This window comes from Ipomoea triloba, chromosome 3 (assembly GCF_003576645.1).
Source record: "Ipomoea triloba cultivar NCNSP0323 chromosome 3, ASM357664v1".
NCBI lineage: Eukaryota > Viridiplantae > Streptophyta > Magnoliopsida > Solanales > Convolvulaceae > Ipomoea > Ipomoea triloba.
In genome coordinates, this window is record NC_044918.1 from 14389690 (window position 1) to 14412806 (window position 23117).

At 35.3% G+C, this 23117-nt stretch overlaps 4 protein-coding genes across 4 annotated transcripts; 2 read left to right on the top strand and 2 right to left on the bottom strand.

Annotated features, from left to right (window-relative positions):
* Positions 1 to 2250: 2250 nt before the first annotated feature.
* Positions 2251 to 5740, bottom strand: LOC116011935 (5-amino-6-(5-phospho-D-ribitylamino)uracil phosphatase, chloroplastic). The gene is made up of 11 exons (XM_031251370.1): positions 5610 to 5740; positions 5374 to 5505; positions 5050 to 5118; positions 4851 to 4955; positions 4216 to 4270; positions 3944 to 4017; positions 3666 to 3749; positions 3434 to 3574; positions 3034 to 3099; positions 2815 to 2924; positions 2251 to 2621 (listed from the first exon to the last, which is right to left on the bottom strand). Exons 1-11 carry the CDS (start codon positions 5694 to 5696, stop codon positions 2453 to 2455), a joined length of 1092 nt encoding a protein of 363 aa, XP_031107230.1. The 5' UTR covers positions 5697 to 5740; the 3' UTR covers positions 2251 to 2452.
* Positions 5741 to 6319: 579 nt separating this feature from the next.
* Positions 6320 to 8635, bottom strand: LOC116012543 (WEB family protein At3g51720-like). Its single transcript, XM_031252105.1, has 2 exons — positions 8217 to 8635; positions 6320 to 7610 (listed from the first exon to the last, which is right to left on the bottom strand). Exons 1-2 carry the CDS (start codon positions 8394 to 8396, stop codon positions 6570 to 6572), a joined length of 1221 nt encoding a protein of 406 aa, XP_031107965.1. The 5' UTR covers positions 8397 to 8635; the 3' UTR covers positions 6320 to 6569.
* A 5202-nt stretch (positions 8636 to 13837) lies between these two features.
* LOC116013966 lies at positions 13838 to 14812 on the top strand. The gene has a single exon (XM_031253937.1). It carries the CDS (start codon positions 13973 to 13975, stop codon positions 14639 to 14641), a length of 669 nt encoding a protein of 222 aa, XP_031109797.1. The 5' UTR covers positions 13838 to 13972; the 3' UTR covers positions 14642 to 14812.
* A 4762-nt stretch (positions 14813 to 19574) lies between these two features.
* On the top strand, positions 19575 to 21749 carry LOC116013965 (LOB domain-containing protein 15-like). The gene is made up of 3 exons (XM_031253936.1): positions 19575 to 19740; positions 20237 to 20498; positions 21164 to 21749. Exons 1-3 carry the CDS (start codon positions 19727 to 19729, stop codon positions 21581 to 21583), a joined length of 696 nt encoding a protein of 231 aa, XP_031109796.1. The 5' UTR covers positions 19575 to 19726; the 3' UTR covers positions 21584 to 21749.
* Positions 21750 to 23117: the final 1368 nt, after the last annotated feature.

Here is a 23117-nt window from a genome sequence, read left to right on the forward strand (position 1 = left end):
ATACTACTATGAATTTTGATTACCCATTAATTTCAAAATCCATTCCTTAATAAAATAAGGGTTTCAGCTGCTCATGTTTTGAGAGACAAGATTGGAGTGCCTTTGGCTCGTGGGGATTGATTTGGTGTGTTTTGCTCCTGGGGCTTCGCCCTTCCTCATTCCAAAAAAATAAAAAATAAAAAATAAAAAAATAAAAAAATAAGGGTTTCATCCCCTTTGCCCTCTACTTCCCCAACTATTAATAATCATTCTCATTCCACCTTACTACCAAACATGCAAAATACTTTCACCAAAACCCAATACTATTACCAAGTATTTGATACATATTCCGATTCTGATTCGCATGTGCGAACCAAACACACCCTAAATATACAATTGTTATACCATGGACCATGGTTCATATTGCATTGTGAATCCTGATACAAAAATTCAGTACCTTCAGTTAACACATTCTGTACCTACAGTTAACAGCACATTTTCTGTACATGTATGTAAACAAATAACTTGATAATTGCTGACACATAATATGATAGCTACAAGTACAAAAACTTTCAACTGTAAAGACAGAATATGTCAACTACAGATATGGAATATAAAAATTATTTTTGAACCATGCCCTATAATGTAAGATAGACCCTGGTTCATGGTATAATTTGCCCACCCATACTGGTTGCAGGTTGTACAACTAGTAGGGTGAGCCCGTCTTTGCCCATGCTAGGGTCCCATACACCATTAATTAACTTTAGTCCTTTATAAACTCAGGTTGTTTGGGCCGCTCTTCCTCTCTTAGTCTTTGGTGTTGAGTTAGGACAAATTAAAAGTGAACATGTAATACATTAAATATAAACCTTCATTAAAAAAAAAAAATCCTTCAAAATATGACCTCTAATACACTAAAAATAAACCTCAGTTGCAGTGTACTGATGAAAATGAACATATATGTCAATACTTCACAATATAATAATTGTAATAATTGAATGTGTTAGACCTCACCAATGCCATTCAATATATTCCACCACGTTATATTTTGATCTTGGTCCATATGTATTTATGTAACTATGTAAGCACTTGAAGATAATTGTCATATATCTCAGTGGAGAATATATATATGTAACCTGTATATGACAAGGACATGGGTTGAAACCATAATGCGAAGAATCAAGATGGAATAATCACTGGAAAGTTGGATCGCCGTTCGTGGTTGTAGCCAAGGTGATGGCGATGGCCACCGCGATGGTGGTGGTGGACAGCCTCCCGTTGTTGAGGATAACTGACTCTATTACATTGTAATATCTGATCTGGTTATATATATTTTTTCAATTTGTTGAAGTACAAAAAGTCAATATAACCTTTATTGAGGCTGAATCTCATAATCTCCCAATTAATATTGCATTTACTAAGACTTATGAGTCTTTAGGAGAGTCATTACATGTCGTTTGATCACGAGAGTCACGTACAACAAATGAAAATGGGCATAGTATAGTTCAGGAATGTGGCCGACAAGGTGTCCATATGTCGTGCAGCCATCATCATAGGCAAAAATGAAAACAATCGAAACCGTTGGTTTTTGTTCAATTATTGTCGTGTTAATGATTCCTCTCTCAGCTTTAGGAAGAACCCGTCAAAAAGCTTGACGTAAATATCAGTGCTCTACACCAAACACCTTGCTATACCACACTCTTAACAGTTAGAGAGACTTACTAAATAGACTATTAATGACTTAATGTAATTATAGGATTAAAATATTAATTTTTTTTACTGAACCTAAAAATGCATTTTGGGGAGCACCACAAAACTATAAACCAACACCAACTTAAAATATCGACTCATAAATGACCAACCTAAGTTGTTGATAACTGGTCTGGGTTGAAACGGACCTAAATTTTGATCCATATTATAGTGGTGAAAATACTATATATCAAAACAAAAAGAAAGAGGAGATCAAGAAATGTGTTTGGAGTCAAGTAACTTGTAGCTTAATAGCATATTTATGAACACAAGACATTATTATAAAATGTAAAAAAGAAAAAAAAAAAAACTTGTTAAGAACTACCCAACAAAGTTTATCAAACTACTCCGTATATTATTAACTTAGTAACAAGGTTACAAATTCAACTCCAAGCTGCTAAAACCTATTGCATCAATTATGGGCTACTACCTCCTTGTGATCCTTTATGGGTTAGAGTCATAATACGAAATTTATCTAGTGCATACCGTCGAATAATGACGGCAAGTTTTCCATATCACTCCAAAAAAAAAAAAAGAAACTTTTCCCATAATAAAAAGACAAATATTTGTGTTAAATACATGCTTTGTGGTTTCTACTATTTATATATAAATCCTAAATGAAAAATAAAATAAAGGAACCAAAAGGAGGCCCTAAATGATGACTGTGATCTACCCTAATGAAAAATTTACAAGTGAGGTGAAAGAGGCCAGGGTTGGATTTGGATCAGAAAATGGTGTCAATTCTCAGCTTCCTTCTGGGAGGAATTTTCTCCACTATTTGCTTCTCCAGGTCCATAAAGTTGGAGCCTTTATGCGCAAATAATCTCCTCAGATTGATGACTGAAAGCTCATTGTACCCACCAACTGTAATGTCAGCTTGATCCAAATGATACCTGCAAGTTTCATTCTGCACAAATCACTAACCGTCTACGAACATCTAAGTCGTAGCAGCAAAGATGTTTCTCTAGAGACCGACATTCAACAAATGAGTATTTCATCCGAGGGGGAAAAACAGTGAGGATACGAGGAATGTTAGAATCTGATCATCGAGAAAAGACTGGAAGGAATGGTAAGAGATTGACATACGCTGGATGAGCACCGATGAGTGCTACAGCCATCATTGTACAGTTGTGAGCCGCTGTTATGCCTCTAGGGTCGTCTTCAAACACCACGCACTTAGATGGCTTCCTATCCAACTGCAAAAGAATTCCTAGTGTAAGCGAGGTTCCCAGAAATCGATTCCAGGCAATAAAGACCGTAATGGCTGTAAACGAAGGGAGTTGGGAGTAATTATTTCAACCATACCTTTACCGCTGCAGAAAGAAACCTGTGTGCTATGGATTCCATGCCGTCTTCCTCGGACACAATAGCCTGCAGCTCCAAGAAGATTACGATCAGCCAAACCCACACCTCAACAACACAATTGTTATACCATGGACCAGGGTTCATATTGCATTGTGAACCCTGATACAAAAATTTGTACCTACAGTTCAGTTTCTGTACATGTAAACAGATAACTTGATAATTGCTGACACATAATATGATAGCTAAAAGTACAGAAACTGTCAACTGCAGATACAGAATGTGTCAATCTGAAGGTTATTTTTGGACAAGGGTCTACAATGCAAGGTAGAACCTGGTCCATGGTATAATTTGCCTCAACAACACATGATTATAGCAATTAAATGATAATATGATTGCAAACCTGAAAATACTTCATGAGCCCCAGGTGTTCTAAGGCGTCAACCATATGTTTTCGATCTAGATTTGAAACAACTGCACAAGGAATGCGTGCTGTTGATATAGCATCAAGCCATTCCTTCAGCCCTTCTATTGGTTTCGAGAGCTGGATAAGAGGTAAAGCGTTATTTTAAAGATATGAACTAATACAACAAACTCCAAAACTGGTCATACAGGAGTGTGGACAAAGGCGTTACTTGGAGTAGATTGTCACAGAATAACTGTGATAACCTTAACCTCAATCGAACCAAATCATTTTCTTCCTTCTCCCACCGCAACACCTGCCAATTAAAGGATACTTGTAAAAACTGTATTAAAGATTAGAGGCATCTTCGTCTGAGTTAAAGTTAAGTTGAACTGTTGAAGTAATCACAAAAGAATATAAATTCAAGCATAAAACGCAATAAATTGAGAGAGAAACTTTCCATATTTGTAGTGAAAATCATTCAAGAGTAACCAATCATGTCACACTAACCTTGTTTAGTACATGATCGACACCAGCATAAAGCAAAAGTCTTTGCATACTATCATCTTCGGCAATTTCCTTCCCTGAGTAATGCATATCATCATAACTAAATTGCTATTATAGGCAAATATTTCTTCTAAATCCCATCCTCTACTAGGAAATGCTTCAATATCACAGTCTTTTCCAATATTAAATCGATAAATGCACTCCATGAAAATGATAACAGGCCAAGAGAACTTAGTAAGTAGTCTTCAATAATCAAGGGAGAAAGTCCTAGTCACCTTCTTCAGAAGCAAGTTGCTTCCAGGCATTCAACCTTAGAGCTTGAGTATCTGCCTGAAAAAAGAAGACGAATGATACAAATCAGGCAGGAAAGGAAAGTAATCAAATAATCATTCAAGCGGTAGAATTCAAGGAAGTATATAATCAGGGATTGACTGATTACATAATAGATCGAGTTTGTGTGGGCAGGAATTTATTCTTGCTGGAGGGATATTCTTAGAATTCCCGTGTTGTCTTTTCTTTGTGTTTTACTTTATAATTCCAGAATTTCTTAAATTTCTTGGTTCAAATCCATCCTGTCTCTTTACACCAATCAACAAACTACCAGGTTTATACAAGCAAAATTCTTTTGAAGTAAATACACAAACACGAATGATATGCTGCACATAATTGCCATGGGTTCACTTATGCCCAATTCTTTAGACACAAACATCTTTCTCTAGAAACAGCTGACCTCGTGCCCATTCTCCAAACCCACCCCGTCAAAAAAACATTCTTACTCTTGAGTTGATTTAGGATTTATCGATTTAATCTATCTCCCCTCTAGCCACAAGCAAAAGGAATCAATTACATTTTTTGCAGGCAGAAAACGCCAAATAACCATTTTTCAGTGAAGCGAGATATTGAACCTTACCACTACATTGTCCCAAGAGAAAACTAATCCATAAGCTTCGTCAGGTTTCATTGCATACCGAATTCTTTGAAGGAAACCTTCTTGCAGTCTATCATTTAGAAAATCCTAACCACAAACAAAAATAAAATTCGATAATTTAGAGAACAAAAAGCCTTTGTAGCAATTCTCGACGAAACAATAGAAGAGTGTTGCCACTTACTACATCAACTTTGAATAATCCATCCGCTCTAAATGTCTCAAACCCCTCTCCATATTCTGCTCCAATGGCCTATTAAATTCCAACAATAAGAAACACAATACTTAGCCCCATAGGCTTTCTTAGCCCATTATCACCACTAACTTCACAAACTTTATCCTTTCAGCCAAAACAAAACCAAATAAAAACAAATAAAATAAAACAAAAACCAGTGATTCTGATTGATACCCATTACCCAGAAACAAAATTCTGAAAAGTTGAGACCTTTATAGAACAAATTCAAGAATAATTAATTAAATTGCAGAAAATCAAGTGAAAACAGAATACCTCTTCCACGAAAATATTGTTCGGTGAGACTGGAGACGGGTCAGAAGACCCATTGATGCTCGACCCAGAAGACTTCACTATCAACAGACAATGATTCTGCCGATTTTGCACTCGTCTGGAGCGCTTTAATCTCTGTGTTTTAGCAATAACATAAATCCATTCATACGAAAATAACATTCAAAAAAAATTAGGAAATTTAAGAAAACCAAAAGTTTTGGTATATAAGGCTTGCTAACCAATAAATTGAGCTTCGCAGGGGACTGAGGAAACGACGTCGTGACTGGGACGAAAGTGGAGCTCCTGAAGCTGAGAGCTGTTTCCATTTTCAGGCATAAAAGCTCTGAAGAGCTATGGGAAGAAAATAAATGGCCGAAGCTTATCTCAGACTGGGCTTCATCTGTTAGGCTATTATGGGCCTATTGGGCCGTTAACTTTGGGTCACTCCCTGTCAACTTTCACCAATTTTGGCCTGTTGGACTTTGGGCTTTTCTCAAGTCTTAGTGATGGACTTGGGCCATTTGGACTAGTCAATTTTATTACATCACAAAATTGAACCTAAGACCCAGAGAATCTTAAAATTGGGGGCAATTCTAACTGAGTTGGTCGGTCAGTTAGTTTAATAATCATAATGCTTCAAATTTAACTACTCGTGAAACTGTCTATTGATCTTCTTGGTTGGTTTGAGCTGATATGCACAACCTAAGCTGGTTTACCTCTTCTTGATTTTAGCTGATATAGATAACTTAGACTGGTTTATTCATTGTAATCCTAGGAAGACTCCTAGTCACTGGTATTGAAAAGAATTGAACTAGTATCCTTCCGATACAAGAATTATGTCCCCCACTCGGTCACCCTTTCGAGACAAGCTAGGGTTTATGCATTTTAAGATTATGAACATAGGATTTCATTAACACACAACATATATGATAAGACAGCCAAGTGTGTATTCCCTCATATAGTGGCAGTAGATTTCCTCACAACCCCCAAAAAGAAATAAGAAAAAAGAAAAAAACAGGTGTGTACAATAATATGAAACAAGCTAAGTAACTCTGAACAATACCAGCACAACACAAAATCCTACAAGCCACAACCAAATCTAACGTTAATGGTATGAGAAGCAAACCAAATTGAACAAAAACCACACAATTAAGCACAGGGAATGAAAGAACAGTATAATATAATGTGTCTAATATATGTTATCTCTGGTTCAAAGACTGGTCCTTTTTCTTGTTGTGCCTAGGAATTGGAACTTGGATAAACCCAAACTTCTTCCTATGTGCAATGAACTGCTTGTGCACACTCCCACTATTATCCTTCCCAGACTTTGCTGGATTCAGTATGATCCCGCTTTGTTCGCGTAGCATTTGACTAAACGAAACATGTTGTTGTTGTCGTTGTTGTTGTTGTTGTCCCTTCCCCACCATGATATGATCATCTTGCAGAATCAGCTTTCTGCTAAGGATGTCTCCAATTGAGATTGATGATCTAAAGACAGGGACAGTTCTGTCTGTCCCAATGTCTCTCAGGGCATCATTCTGCAGCCTAGGACTGTCTGGTTTCTTGTTCTGAGGGGACGAATCAACGAATTTGGTGTTGCAGAGCTCATCAGCCTGTTGGGCCTTTTGAGTTAGGGCATAGTATTGTTCATAAGGGATTGTTATTATCCCTTCTGAATTGGTGGTTTTGCAGTTTAAGAGAGCTTTTCTTTCTGCAAAGGCAATGGCTTCCACAGCTTTAGCAGCTTCCTCCATTTTCTTGGCTGCAATTAGCCTCATTTCTGCAAGCTTGAGACTGGCTTTTGTCCTCTCAATTTCTGACATTGCTTTCATCACTTCATGCCTTGAAGCTTCTGCCATTTTCTTGAACTGTTCAGTCTCCAGAAGGATTTTTTCTTTCTGCATTTTCTTGTTCAGGGACTCCACGGATGTTCTGATGACCGCGAGATCTATGGACATCTTGTTTAGCTCGAGTTTCGCTTGGTCTAATTCCATTAGAACATAGCCAGGGGACTGGACTGGATTGGGTGAGAGTTTGTGCATTTGGGGTTTTGCAGGAGTGGAGGATACAAATGTAGAGACTTCCTCCATTAGGTTTAGTTTAAGCCCTTCAACAAATCTCTTTGCTGCTTCCACTTCTTTTAGGAGTTTTAGGGCTTCTTGCTCCTTCATCATCAAGTCCCTCTCATACTTCACTGCTTGCTCCTCCATTTTGTTTAGATCCAACACTTCATCTTGCTCCTATCAATATTATAATTATATTGAGGATTTGACGAGTAAGAATAAAAAGGAGTACCATAATCTCGAGACCTTGCCCGTCTTGCTTGGGAGGTTTAGCAAGATGGAGGATGTTTGTACATTACTATACACCCCAATCTCGGGACCCACCTGTCTGCTCGGGAAGCTTAGTTTGGTAGAGGATGTTTGTACATTAATGTACGTACACCCCAGTCCCGTGACTTCGGTTGTCCTGCTTGGGAGGCTGGGTGAAACTTGGAAGATTCTTGTATATTAGTGTATATATTAGGACTAATTCTAGACCCTCGGATAGTAAGAATCGAACCTTGAATTTTACTACTACTAGCAAAATAGAACTATTAAAACTCTTTGAATTGGCCAACTGATAGGGAGATAGATAAGAATCAAAAGGATTGCACCACAATTCAGAAACCTCCAATGAGAGGCTTTATGGAGGATATTTGTACATTACACTGGACTATACAACAGCTAAATTCTATACCTCTCGTGGGTAAGAATCGAACCTTACACTCTACAAATACCCGTCATAATTTAAAGATATCGACTTTTTATTGGATTGATCAATCAGTCCAGGTACTATATACTTACTTGGAGAGGATGTGGAGGAGCAAGGCGGAGCAAGTGGTGGGGAATCCAAGGGCCACTCCCACCAAACCGGACGACAGCCTCCTTTACAGACTCGAACGGCGGCGAGGTATCGATTTCCACCCTCGGCCTCACAACATTCTTAGTGTCCGTCGCCGTGCCGGATTCTTCCTTCTGCGCCATAGCTACCTGTTTCTTCTCCCGACCACTATTCTTCAATGTCGGATTACAGTTATTAATTACTGCCAGTGGAGTGCAGAAAGAAAGAAAGAAAGTGAACGTTCATGGAGGGGTGGGCGCGGAACAATAAATTCCAGCAGGGTCAATGGCGCAGGCCATTATATTGATTTCCATTTTTTGGGGTTTTATTTAAAGAATTTTAGTTGGATTGTGTCGTGGAATTTGGTCGTTGACCATGACAGGAGAACGCGATGTTAATGATGATGTTGGGATGTGTAACAGGCGACAGTGGAAACTGGAAAGCAGTAAGTGCACATAATTTCCCATTATATATATCTATACAAGAACCAATCTTCTTTCCTGTGCGTGTGTACATGCTTGTTTGAGAGCTTCGAGAGATGGAATGAGTGACCTGGACCGACAGCTCAGTTGACAATCATGCAATGATAAATTAAGATGATAAGAACTCATGATCCAGTCTTAATAGTTACAGTGTAAGAGTTTTATCTGATGTGATGGCTCTTTTTAGACACTATTAGTTCTCGATTAGATTAGTTACACCTATGTTAAAATTGGACAATGCTAAGTGTTCCTACATTTACCACTCACAAATTTGTCACTGCCCGTGTGGTTAAAATATGAAATAAAAAAGGAAATAAATAAAAACAAACCAATTAAAACTTGCCACATCAGGGAGTTAACAAGTTTGTGAGGGAGGATAAATATAAGGGCGCTAAGCATTTTCCATTAAGGGTGTGTTTGGAAAGCATGAAAATGATTTCTGGAAAATGAGTTATTTTTAGAAATCATTTTCCTTTCTTGTGTTTGGCTGCAGAGCAGAAAATTGTGTTTGCGTGTTTGGTTCATTTTCCAGAAAATAGGTTGAAAAATGAACAGAACTGTATAATAATCAATCTATACAATCCAAAAATGTAAAATAATCAAAACAATAATATCATAATTGTCACAAATCATTCATTTATAACCAAAAAAAAAAAATAACAACAAAATAACAATATATCACAAATATAACTAAAAAAATACATTTTGTTTTTAAAAAACCCAAATTTGGGAACCAGTCTACCCACTGGTTTCGGTTTCGGAAACCAGTGGGTAGACTGGTTTGGCAAACCAATCCGTGGACTGGTTTCCGAAACCAGTCACGGACTGGTTTCCAAAACCAGTTTGTCCGTCGGAGAGGAGAAAACCAGTCTGTCCGTCGGAGAGGAGAGGAGTGCTGGAGCCTGGAAGCCAAAAGCGAGGAGAGGCGGGGAGGAGAAATGCGCAACAAGAGCTTGGAAAATGACTTCCCCAACAAAAAGGGGAAGTCATTTTCCTCCAAATGACCCTCATTTTCCATTGACTATTGTGTTGTTTTCCTTTGACCCTATTTTCCTTGGTCTTCCCAAACATAAAAAACCCGGAAAATGATTTCCAGAAATCATTTTCCGGGTTTCCAAACACACCCTAAATTTGTTTTGATTATTAACTCTTTTTAAATTGATGTATTAGTTAAGATAATAGACCTAAGGAGCCCCCTCCCCCTCTCCCTCCATACCCACACACAAACACTTTTTTGTTTTTTAAATGTTTTTGCCTTCAAAGAAAAAAAAAAAAAAACTAGTGGATTGAGTGCCCTTTAATAATGAACATTTTATAAAAATTGATGAATGTATTCAAGCATAGCATCTTCTCCCTACGTTATATCTCGTACAAGTACTCTTTGAGTGACAAACGAAAAGTAAACAACAACTTAGTATTATATAATGTGTACTTTGAACATTTGTTAAACTTGTCTTTTGTAAAAGGAAAAGAACATTATGTGAACAAGGTTGATATACAAATAGACAAATAAATAAAGATGGATACACCATTAGAGATCTTTTGACTAAGGAAACCCATTAAGACAAAAGCAAAGCACAAGGGGAAAAAAGCAGAAGCACAAAAACATGCACGTATGGCGGAGATAGGAGCTTCGAGAGGAAGTGCATGATTATGCACGCAATTGATTGCCCAAACCATTTCCGTGATTATCGCCTCCGACAGGCGACAACATCGTATTCTAATAATGCTATCATAAAAAAAAAAAAAATCTCAACCTCTCAACGTGAAGACCTAGTAAACAAAGGTCTAACATCTGTATTCAGTTGAGTTACTATAATTTGCATTCTCACACATGCTTAGTCTGGTCGGGGCGTGAAGATTATAAGTATGGTTGAAAAAATTCTTATGCGCCTGAGTATTTTTTTATTTTTTAAAAAATTTGTTTAATTTTTTTTTTTTAATTTTTTAAGACTTGATAATTATAAACTATTTAATACGTTAATAGTTAATATTAAAATATTAAATATTAACCTAAAAAACATATAGAGTTTGAACAATTTAACGTTATTTCACTTAAAATAATATTGTTTTGAGTAAATAACTCATTTAAAAAAGAATGAAACAATAGTTAATCGGCCGATTAGGCGGCGCTTAGGCAGCCTAGCTGGCCAGTTGCCTAGACCATCGATTATGATAATATCCTAGGTGGCCGACTTGCACCGATTAATATGTGTCTAAGCGGGATTTTTTCAACACAGATTATAAGTAATCGTGGATATCGTATTCTTAAACGATCAGCCCAACCCAAGCCCGTATAGCAAATTTAAAATATTTAAGGAGTCCAAGTGTATAAAGTTTAAGCAAATACATGAGCCCAAATGTCCACTAGGAGATTTTAGAAGGAAAAACCCCTGATTCGGGCATGATCGGGCCTGAAACAATGTCACTAATCCAATATTTTCTGTTTGAGATATTTTGGGCCCTCTAAAACACATACACAAACAAACAAGAAAAAACAATAAATAAATATAAATAAATAAAGACAAAATTTTCAACCTATAATGAAGTACAAATAATTAGGCTGGACCACGCATAATGTAAGGAGGACCACTAATGGAGGGAAGGCCTATTACTCGTGTAAGGAAGGTTTGTCGGTCAAGTATCCCGTCAGCCGAATATGTTGCTAACAGTTATGTAAGTATAAGAAAATAAAATTGTGTTTTCATTATTAATTATAATTTTTAAGTGTAATTGAGTGTGTATTGTGTCGAAAGTTATTGTATTGTATATTTATAAATTAAAAATAATAAATTTGTGAGTAGTGAAGCATGAGATATAATGATTAGTAGATATGATAGTTTTGAGGAGTATAAATAATTTAAGGAGATACGAGTGAAAAATAATTAAAACTTAATTGGTTAAAAGGGTTTCAATATCTAATGTCAATATATATTATACATCTCTAATGTGTTATCACTCTATAATTTCAATTCTAATTTATAACGTAGACAACTCAGTGCGTAAATATTTTAAAATTAACAAATAATATATTTTACTTTAAATTTTTTTTTTATTAAAAAAATCATATTTAATTAGTTACACCTCACATAACTCGTCCGTGGTATGATTCACTTTCAATCTGCTTCTTATTTTGACTTTATAGTATAAAGTATGAAAATGACCCATCCAAAGAGTTAAAAAAGATACGTATCTGATTTGAACATATTGAAATATAAATGGCTCATATTGTCACTCGGTACTTTTTAATAAATAGCAAGTTTCACTATTATAAATAGGGTGATCAATAAGTACAAAAATCTCGAAGGAGAGAGCCCATCTCAAAAAATCGTTTAATATCTTTATATGGTTCTTTTTGTTACGTTACAACAATTCTCAATAAAATTACCATTAATAAGTACTTAAATTTAGTGGTCTTTGACTCTGTCGTGCGATGTTTGGGCGTTTGCATGTGCATTCAGCCATGGCTATATATTAAGGATTTAATGTTGTTTAATTTTTAAGGTTGCGTGAGTTTAGTGTTGACAATCTGATCCACTTGTTGCTACTTGCTAGGCTTCATGTAGCACTATTATTATAACCCCCCTAAGCTATCAACTTTAAAGCATGTTTCCATTTTCAAAAGTAATTGATTACATTCACATTTCATTATAATAACTGATTTATACTATACCCATTTTCAAAAGTAATTATACCCATAGTTGTAATCCCAATAATTCCCAACCGAGTTACTAAAACACTTGATTTGATAACTATAAGGTTTCAAGTTTGATTTTTTGAGAGAGTTGTATATTCATTTTCTCGATCAACTATATGCAATTTAGCTAGGCTAGTTTACCTTATTGTAGTTCTTTGTTGGCTACAGTTAAAAGACAAGCTTTACACAGAAGTAACAGAACACATGACATTTGGATAACATTTGTGAATTTTTTCCTTCGATTAGGTAACCTAGTCTGTTTATTCTAATATAATATTCGAGATTTGAATTCATTTGAGATTACATTAGTGTAGAAGATTTGAAATTGAATTTAAAATTAACATCCCAAAAACGTTTCTTGGGTAGGATGCATGCAAAGTTGCCATCCAGGACAGTTGTAACATTAATGGGGAGGAAGAAGAGGGGCAGGCAGCCATGGATGTAAGTTAGCCATCTCACCTCTCCAACTAAGGAAACAGGTGCCTAAAATGGGCATATAATGGACCACACTACTCCAATGCCCAATTTTCATTTAATTTATTCAACCCCACCTGGCCTGTGACAAAATTTATTATATATTCATTTCATCATCAGAGAGGGATTCATTGTATATATTTCTTTTAAACGCTTCAAGTTTGATTTTTTGTGGGAGTTGTCTATTAGCCTTCTCGATTTAAATCAACCAGTTATGATCAGTTTAGGCTGATTTACTTTTTTTTTAATCATTTGTTAGTTAGTTAGGATCACAATGTGAGTTTCACTCAGAGCACACTTTTGAATAGGGGTTCTGGCTTTCTCGTAAATCAAAGAGAAAAATTCATTGTATAAATATCCATCCAATTCAAGTCAACATCCTTAATTGATGACCTCAAAAATAAAAATAAATAAATGAAATAAATCAATCACTTCCTTTATTAAAAAAATTGAAATGTTGAGATTTTTAGAATAGATCTAGACCAACAACACCATTAAATGTCTACATACTAACAAAATTATTATACGGTTGAGATTTATTATGGGTGTACTTCATAATATATATATATATATTATGTGTGTGTATGTATGTATAACATATTAGATAGAACTTAAGCCTAAGGCAATTGATCAATAAGAAATTCAGACAACTCAATTACATAAGTCTTTTTATCTCGACTTTATAAGTCTCACTTTTAACATATTGGTTACTAACTTACTATAGCTTGTAGACCACTTGTCCCATGAGATTAACTCAAGTGATAGACCATCTAATCTAAAATTATTATTCCAATATATATATATATATATATATATATATATATAAAGTTAGATCTAGTCAAATATGATGTAAGAGGTGTCCATACAATAAAAATCAATTCTTGCATGGCTACAATGTACTATAATAATGTTTGTAATTAATGTATGCAAAGCCCAAACTCTTTAAATTAATAACTATATAATTATTCAAGTATATTATTGAATGGCTATCACTATGTTTCCTACTCTCCATTGCATCTTCTTCCTCATTCAGATCTGCTGAGCTCAACTTGAAGAAAGCAAAAACATGAAAACCAGAGAATCCATAGCCCATAATTCCCAGAAAGAAAAAAATGGCGGCAGCCATGATCACCGTCAAGAATTCCTGCAATTCAAGCAAGATGACAGGTTTTTCTCGAGACTTTTATCCAAGGAGAAATCATCGATAAAAGGTGAGTCGTCTTTCAGATTCTTCTACTATGGAGATTCCTCGAGAGGCTCGATTCCATTCCGGTGGGAATCGCAGCCGGGGACGCCGAAACACTCGCTCTCCGCCGCGTCTCTCCCGCCGTTGACTCCGCCGCCGTCGTACCAGACCGCCGCCGAGCTGAAATCCGGCGGCCGCCGCGCGTCGAGATTGCCGTCTTTCTTCTCGAGGATTTCTTCGAAGAAACCGAGTTTCGGTCGTGTTTCGTCGTCGATTTCTTCGTCGTCGTGTTCGTCGTCGTTCTCGCTGCCGTCCACGGCGGCGATCGGCGGCCGGCGACACCGCTCGCAGTCGGATTTGCAGTTGAGGCTTGAGGACTTGTTCAGAGATGATGATGATGGAGATTCTCCGACTTCGACTCTTTGCTTTGGCGGCGGCGGCCGTGGTAACGGCGGCGGCGCGGCGGCTGGAAGTGAGAGTGGTGGCTCCAAGAGCTTCCATGTTCGCCGGTCATCATGGCTGTGCTTGAACAATATTAGCGTCTTTTAAGTTTTAATTCATTCTTAATTTTCTGTAATGACATGATACGATGATGTTCGTCTTGTACATCGTTGAAATCTGTCCGTTTGTAATTTTCTGAATAATAATCCATCATAGGCACCAAATGCCTTATTGTCTTTTTCTACTTCTGGAATGAATTTATCTTGTTCCACTTGGTAACCACAAGGTTTTATGTTTTTCTATTAGTCTTCTTAGTTTGAGCTGATTAATTATATACAAAGCAGAATTCACTTAAAACTTACATTCGGGGTAGCTATGTGGGATTTCGTGTAAATCAAAGTATAGATAAGAGGTATTGCTAATTGTGGTGTGTTTATAGGTTAATTAAAATTAAGTAGGAATCAACCTAACAGTTTGGGCAGATTATTAATTTCTGTATGGAAAGTAAAGTAGGGTTACTAATTTTCTTGATAAATTACTAGTTTGAGATTTTGATCCAACATGTTGAAGATGTTTTGATGGACAATGACATTGGGTGATGAGGGAGGGTGCAGGTTCAATGGTACGTGTTGTTTGATGGTTCCCTTATAACCTTTCATTTTGATTCAAAAAATTATAATTTAATTGTATTATACATATATTATTTATAGTTTTGAAAAAAAATTATAGAGACCGGTGCATGGATTGTTTATTTATTTAGATTAATATGGAATAATTTTAATTTAAATAAATAATGTATATAATAATATTTTCATCGTTTTCATAAAAAAATGTTAGATTAATGTGGTAAATTGTCCTCCTTTGACTTCCAACTTGCTCTTCTATGGCTATGCTTTGGTGAGATACTGAGATCTAGACATCTAGTCCGATCCTGCCTTTATTTAATTCAACATGTTTGGCAATTCAATTAATTATATTAAATAATTTGATCATTGAAACGTGGAACTGACTATTATACACATATATAAAAATAAAGTCACGCACTCTTTACTAGCTATAGCTTTAACGTAGTGGTAAACGCTTGATTTGAGATTTTATCTTTCAGACCACGCTTAAATGAAATAATGCTAGTTTTTTCCCTCCTGGCCTCACCTCAACTGTTGGACTGAAGCTTAGAGAGTTGGTTGAGCTCCACGTCTTGCCATCAAAACATGACACTAACAATTACGTAAATAAATAAATAAATAAATAAATATATATATATATATATATATATATATATATATATATATATATTAAAATTACAAACTTTTTATTAAATTAGATATAACTTTTTACGTAATAATAAACGTTACTTCTATCGTAACCCCATCCATGTCTCTTAATTGAGCAACATTAGTAGGTGACAAAGGGCCAACCTTAATGAACAACGTAACACTGCAGAATGAGAATGGATCCTTCGACATGGATTCAAATGTATATATGTTTGTACGATAGATAATGAACCCACATTTAATATATTACTATATATTGCCGTAGCGTAGAGGTTCGTGCATGTATCATTAGTGTAGAAACCAAGCCATATGTTACTATATATGCCCATTCAACAAACACATATAATTATATATTTATTTTTATTTCAAAAAATAATAATAATAAAGAAAATATGTCTCGTGAGGCTCAATTAATACTCTTCCATCATACTATATTTTGAAAATTCGTTGATATTTTGGGTTGTGTGCTTTATTAAAATCACAAATTTTAATTCCTCTCTTCTTCTAATTTTTTTTTTAAACGCTAACGGCAATGCTACTATATTCTACTATATATGTGGTTTACATGCAGAAAAAGCCTTTATAAAAACACATTGCTCCATTAGTAAAAAATCAAAGCATCAATTTTGTGTTCGCAAAAGACCTCTCAAAATTTACAAATGTAGATACTCTTAATTAGAATCCATCCATTTATCATTTTCCTTTAGAACTATATTAAAAAAAAATCTATTAAACAAAAGGGAAAAACGAATTTAAAAATTATAAGAAAATTTTAAAACAATAATTAACAAAAGGAGAAGAGTTAAACTAACAAGTGAATAATATACAACACTCGTAAAATAGTACAAAAGAGTAATTAATTAATTGACCTTGTCGAGATGATTAATTGGTGCTAAATGGGGTAGAAATAATCAATTAAGTTGAGGTTGGGCCTAGCTTGTATATATTAGGCCATCTACATTCCATGCAACAGTCCCTTCTGGCCCATCCATTACATCACATTTAAATATTATGTATGTATGTATGTAAGCATGCTTGCATGTGCATATATATATATTTAGTATAAAAGAATTCCTTAAGGCAGATTGAGAGTTCAAACTCCTCTTGTATAAAAAATCAATTTGGTTAACATTCTGTCCCTTAATGGGTCGGTCCGGTGCAAACAGAGATTAATTTGAGTATAATACAAGTTTAAAGGTGTCTCCTATAATTATGACCTACCCGGGACACACCTGGCCTCATGGCTTGACCAAAAGAAAAAAAAAATTGAGAAAAAATAAAGTTCAAAAGTAGGTGGTCGAGTGGGCCAATATATAGAGTTTGACGCACAAGATTTTTATAGTACAATTTATTATACAGTTGTGAAGTTTAACCAATATATAAATATAAGTTAGGCTTAAAATTTCATATATAGAACAAAACAAATCACATGAATCTTCAATTCATCGAGCTAGCTAGGTACTCTATCACTGTATGTTAGTCAAAAGCAAGTAACCAAATGCCATTGAATGATGTGTCAAAGATGCAAATGGTCAATTTGTATTGTCAATCAATTAGTTGTCGACACATGAACATGTTTTCCTAAGAACATGTCTAGGATCTAGTAATCTAAACCAATACTTTATTACAAATAGTTATTTTTTCCGTTCTTTTCGTCTTTGAATCTTTTAATCTAAGTCACGATCATACCTTGTTCTCTCAGCATAATATGTGTTAACCACTTCCACATATTTTCCCTGAATTTCATTAGTTTCATATTCAAGTGTATGGCACACCACCCGTCATCTGATCCCTCAATAGGTCATTTAGGTGTAACTTTTTTTTTCTTTGTGCTATGTTCACCTTTGCGCAAGCACTTTAGTTAATTAACTTGTAGGTCGTTGATATACATTCAATAATTTTTCTAGGTCACCAAAATTTCAAGTAAAAATAGGTGGAGACTTCTGAAATCGGGATACTTTATTTTAATTTTTTTTTAAAAAATAATTAATGGCAATGAATTGAACAATGGGGATTGGGGAGGGGTATTTGCCTTAAAATACGGGTCAAACAAGAATCTATTATATTCCATGGGATTATGGGAATGCCATTCCCTTACAGTTGAAGCAAATTTATGCCTTATAATAATTCAACATTAATTCCCAATTAATATGTTATTTTAGTTTATCATACATATATATAATATTACATTATATTATACTTTATATTATCTGTATATGTAGCAATTCCTTAGCTCCTTTTCATCACCCACTTTGATTTAACAGTTAACAAAGTTCACTCCCAAGCAAAACTTCCAGTCTCTGTCTAACAGTAGTCATGTCTTAGCCACCAATTCTGCACATACATTGCATATACAAACTCTAAAATAATTTTTTTTTTATGACAAGGGAAACCTGTAATAACTATCGAAGGATGTACAATGAGTAAACGTCACTTCTGTGTAATAACTCATAAACCACAAATGAGAGAAAAATCACAAAAAGAAGCTAAGACACTGTGTAGAGATCAGAGCTCGATCAAGAATGTGTTGGCTAAATTAAAAAGTGTGTATATATATATATATGTTTTGACCAATATAAAGGTTATCCATTACACTCAGTAAATTATTATAATACTTTCCCATTTCTATATTTCTAAACAATTACTTTGTTATGGAATATAGTATTTGTTTTATGATATTTGAATCTCAATTTGATAAATAACTAAAACTCAAGTAATTTTTTTCTTTCTTTCAATACATATTAGGTTTCCTCAGTCAATTGACTAACAACTACACACGAAAACTAATCATACTCGTTTCAAGTAGGACTTCAAAGGATGGTAAAGCATCCAAGACTAATCATGATCGTGCTGAGTAGGAACACAAATGGCAGCAAAACACCCCTTTCATGGGTTTTAAGGAGCTAGTTGAGAATTGCACTCCAATACTCAAACTCAAAATCTTTAATTAAGCTAAAAGAGACCCACACTATCTCATCCGATCTGACTACTTAATTGTGATAGAAGAAACATTATTGTTATCAAATAGTTACCAAAATTGATGTAACATATTACATATATATCAATCAGTGTCTAAATGAAAGTGTAGTGAAAGTTGAAACAGTTAAAGAAAGTAGTAGTGGCAAGATTCATGGATCAACATTATGTGTAGACATAAATTGGGAAGGTAGAGGTGAAATGTCCCCAACCTAGCAAGCTTGTGTGTAAGCCTAAATTTGTTTCACTAGCAAAGAAGCTAAGCTGCAGGAGCCTATGCAAACTACAAGTCTAAGTTATTGTGTATGAGGATTGTGGTGTTCCATCATTTTCTGTATACCTCAATCATATTCATATTTTTGCATATGGCTATATATCCTGGCCTGCCAAGTGTAATTATCAAATCTCTAAAACTAACACAGTTGAAAATCCCCTTTTGAGTGCCCCAAAATCAGAATTTTGGGACAAATTAAAAATCGTGATTTCTGTCAACTGAATGGTCCACAAGATTATAAGTCACTAATAAATAATAGAGAACGTGACAGATCAGGTTGTTTTTGGCGCACCCCTAACTGGCAAGTTAATATGATGTTAGAAGCAAATATGTTTTTATGAGACATCAAACCATTAGGTTTTGCAGCCATATATTATCTTTCAGAATCATCTGAAATCATCACATATATAATTCCATTTTGTCAGTTTCTAAACCATCGTTTTCTTGTATTCCTTACCTTTTAAGCACTCTTTGCTTACCCCTACCCCTCCCCCAATCCTCCTTCCCAACCATAACCCCAACAACCCTAACTAAGCAACTTATATATATTTCTGTCTTCTGCAATAAATCACCTTTCGATCTCTTTCTCCCTCTCCTAAACCTCCCACTGCTAGCTCCGGCCGCCCATACAGATCGAGAAAAGATCAGACAGCATTTATATATGCCTGAATGTCCAGAGAAAGGTAATAATCAACTTTCTATATCTCATCTATCTCTCCACTTCCATCATGAAAACAACAAAAGAGAGCTAACTAATGATATTATAGGGTTTGTTGAACCCAAATTTTAGCCCTGATCGGTAAAAGGATGTTAGCGGATAGCTGTTAGCTGATTGGGTTAGAGGGTATAACTAGTTGATAACATTAGCTGATTGTAGAAAAGTGTTTGCTAAATTAGCTGTTAGCTGATAGCTGTTTGGTATAATTTCTTTTCCAAAAAACTAATTGAAATTTTTTTTTGAGCAACAAATAAGTTAAAATTAGCTGATAAGCTAACTATTTTACCAAACACGACTAATCTTATCTTTTACCACTCTAATATTTTCGTGTTCTTTATTTTTCTCATGTATCAAAAAAAAAAATCCATTTTTGTTAGTTTGATAATTTTGTTTCTTTTTATTTTTGAAAATAATTTATTAACTAAGCTAGCTGTGCTTTTGTGTTTAATTTGTGGTGGCAGGGAGAGATATGAAGAAATAGGGAAGAAGATTAAGCGCGAAGGTGATGACTTCTCTCAAATGGGATTAGGAAGAAGGCATAATAATGTATTGGGGCCCGCCGGAACCCTAAACACCGTTACACCCTGCGCCGCCTGTAAGCTCCTCCGACGCCGTTGTGCTCAAGAATGCCCTTTTTCTCCTTACTTCTCCCCTTTAGAACCCCACAAATTCGCTTCCGTTCACAAGGTTTTCGGTGCTAGCAACGTTTCCAAGATGCTCATGGTAATAACAACAAAAACCCTAATTTCTTCAAAACCTTCCTTTTATATATATATATGAAACAACTTATACCCACTCAAATTTAAGAATTTCCCTATATGATTAAGATTAGTATCCATAATACAGGTACAACTATGTGTATTATAGTAAATATAATACTTGATATAACTGATAATAGTATATAGGATCGTGCTCACTACCCAGTTTGTATTAAATACACCATAAGAAAAAGTCAGAATTTAATAAATCTCTCTTTATATTATAAGGGTATTTCAAATTAAAGTTGTCCTATCAATTGTAGTTCAAAATGTACCAATATGAACTAGGAAATGAAGATAAAACATCATAGATCAAGAACTCATTATAAATCTATCCAATTTACAGTTTAATGATAACTAATAAGGTAACCCCAGTTAGGTTGGTCGGACTGTGAATTTAATAACTACAAGATTTCAAGTTTATCTTCTTAATTTGAGTCTCAAAGTTATATGTAACTTAAGCTGGTTTATTTCGGTTAAAATTATAAAGCAAATTTCACCCAAAATGCACATTCAGGTAGCCATGGTACAAATTTTACTCCAAAAACCATAATTTTTGTTTGTTTTTTATGGGAATCTTTTAGTTGTATTCTTGTAACACATCCTAGAAAATCAATCTATCTATCCCAGGATGTTCCAGAGAGCTTGAGAGCAGATGCGGCGAACAGCTTAGTATACGAAGCAAACTTGCGGCTAAGAGATCCTGTTTATGGCTGCATGGGAACCATTATAGCATTACAGCAGCAGGTACAAGCTTTACAAGCGGAGCTCAATGAAGTGAGGGCAGAAATAATGAGATATAAGTTTGGGGAATCCGCCGCCAATATCATCATTCCCTCACCTCAGGTATCCTTTTTCCTCACTTCCGGCGCCGTTTCTATTGCGGCGGCGGCGCCACCTCTACCACCGCCGCCGCCGCCTCTGCCGCCGCCGGTCCTGCTCCCTAGATCGTCGTCTTTCTCGTTGTACACGCCGGCGCCGCCCTCCGCCGCCTCTGATAATGCTGATTTTGGTACCATTTCGAGTGAGAACATATCATATTTTGATTAATTATATTATATTATTATATTTATATAGGTTTTGATTATGAATTATCATGATTTTTTAATTTATTAATTACATGGAACAACAACAAAACGTACGTGATTGATGCCTGGTATCATCGTCAGTACTATAATGATCCTTGGTAACACAATAATAATGTTTAATAATATTGTTATAAATATATATGTGATGAGAAGACATTTACTTACATGGATTACATATAGTTTCGATCATTTGTTATATATTCATGTATACATACTTATAGGGATTATTCCCCACTCATAGTATCTATACGGTGGTTGGTCGCTGCACTACTGCTAGGACCGGGCCGACTACGACCCGACCATTTCCGGTCAAGATGTCTGTTTCCCGACCATGCTTGACTATCTTGAACCGAAGGGTGATCTCGTTTCAGGGCTCCCAAGACTAGGTCGGTCTAGTCATAAGCCTTGGGACATCTTTGTGACTATAGCCAAAGGGTGTTGGACACTTGGCCTCTATGCTTTGGGTTGTTGCCCGACCCGTGCATGGCTCTCGGCAGTCATGCCGTAGGACCGGTATATGTCCCTTGACATCCTATAAATACCTCATTTATTGCTGGAAAGAGGAATTTTGGCTATTTTCTCTTTATAGCTAATAGCTCGGTAACTGACCCACTGTCACGCTGACCAAGCTACACATATTAACACTATTGACATTTTCGACTCAGAAACTAAACCGAACCGGTCTGAAATAATTTATTGTACAATAGTATCTGTCGGATCGATCATTAATAATTTTAAACTGTATTTCAGTATTTCGGAGTATTTACACGATCACATACATATAATTAAGGTTGAAACTCGTCATCCTCATCACTCTTGTCATAAAAACTGGTGGAGATTGGAGAAGGTAAATCGATAGATATACTTCAACTAGCTAATATAGCTCCAAATGCTTGTATATTAATGCTCATAGCAAATCTAAATTTATATCTCCACAAGATCAGATGCGTGAATAGGGTTGGGATAATATAATTGAGTAATTAGAGGGTGGATGAGCAGTAGTATTGCCAATTGCTTGTTCATACATTTGTATTATTTAGGTTTTCCTTGGCGTGTGGAGTTCAACCTTTCCTAGGAGTAAGCAAAGCAACAACCTTAATTAATTAACAATGTAAACTATCTTAGCTTATTCATAACTTCATTCCTCACTTTCTCTTTTTGTTTTTATTGCCTAGCTAGCTTCCTTAGTTTAACTTCTTGGTTGTCTTTAATATGCAGGAACCCTAATACCACTAAATATTAAAATTATTTCTCGAAAAAGAAATGAGAAAAAGAATTATATATTGCATAATAAGAGTTTATTTATTTTTCAATGTAAAATAGATAAAAGTATTTTGGTTATATCTATACTATCTAGTGGTTAAAAAGATTGATATATGACTAAATTGCACCTTTATTTCTTTTGTTTTCTATCTTTTTTTGAACGCGTGACTAGGAAACCTGCAACCACTTCCTGAGAGTATACACTTGATAAATTACAATAATTACAATGTTAT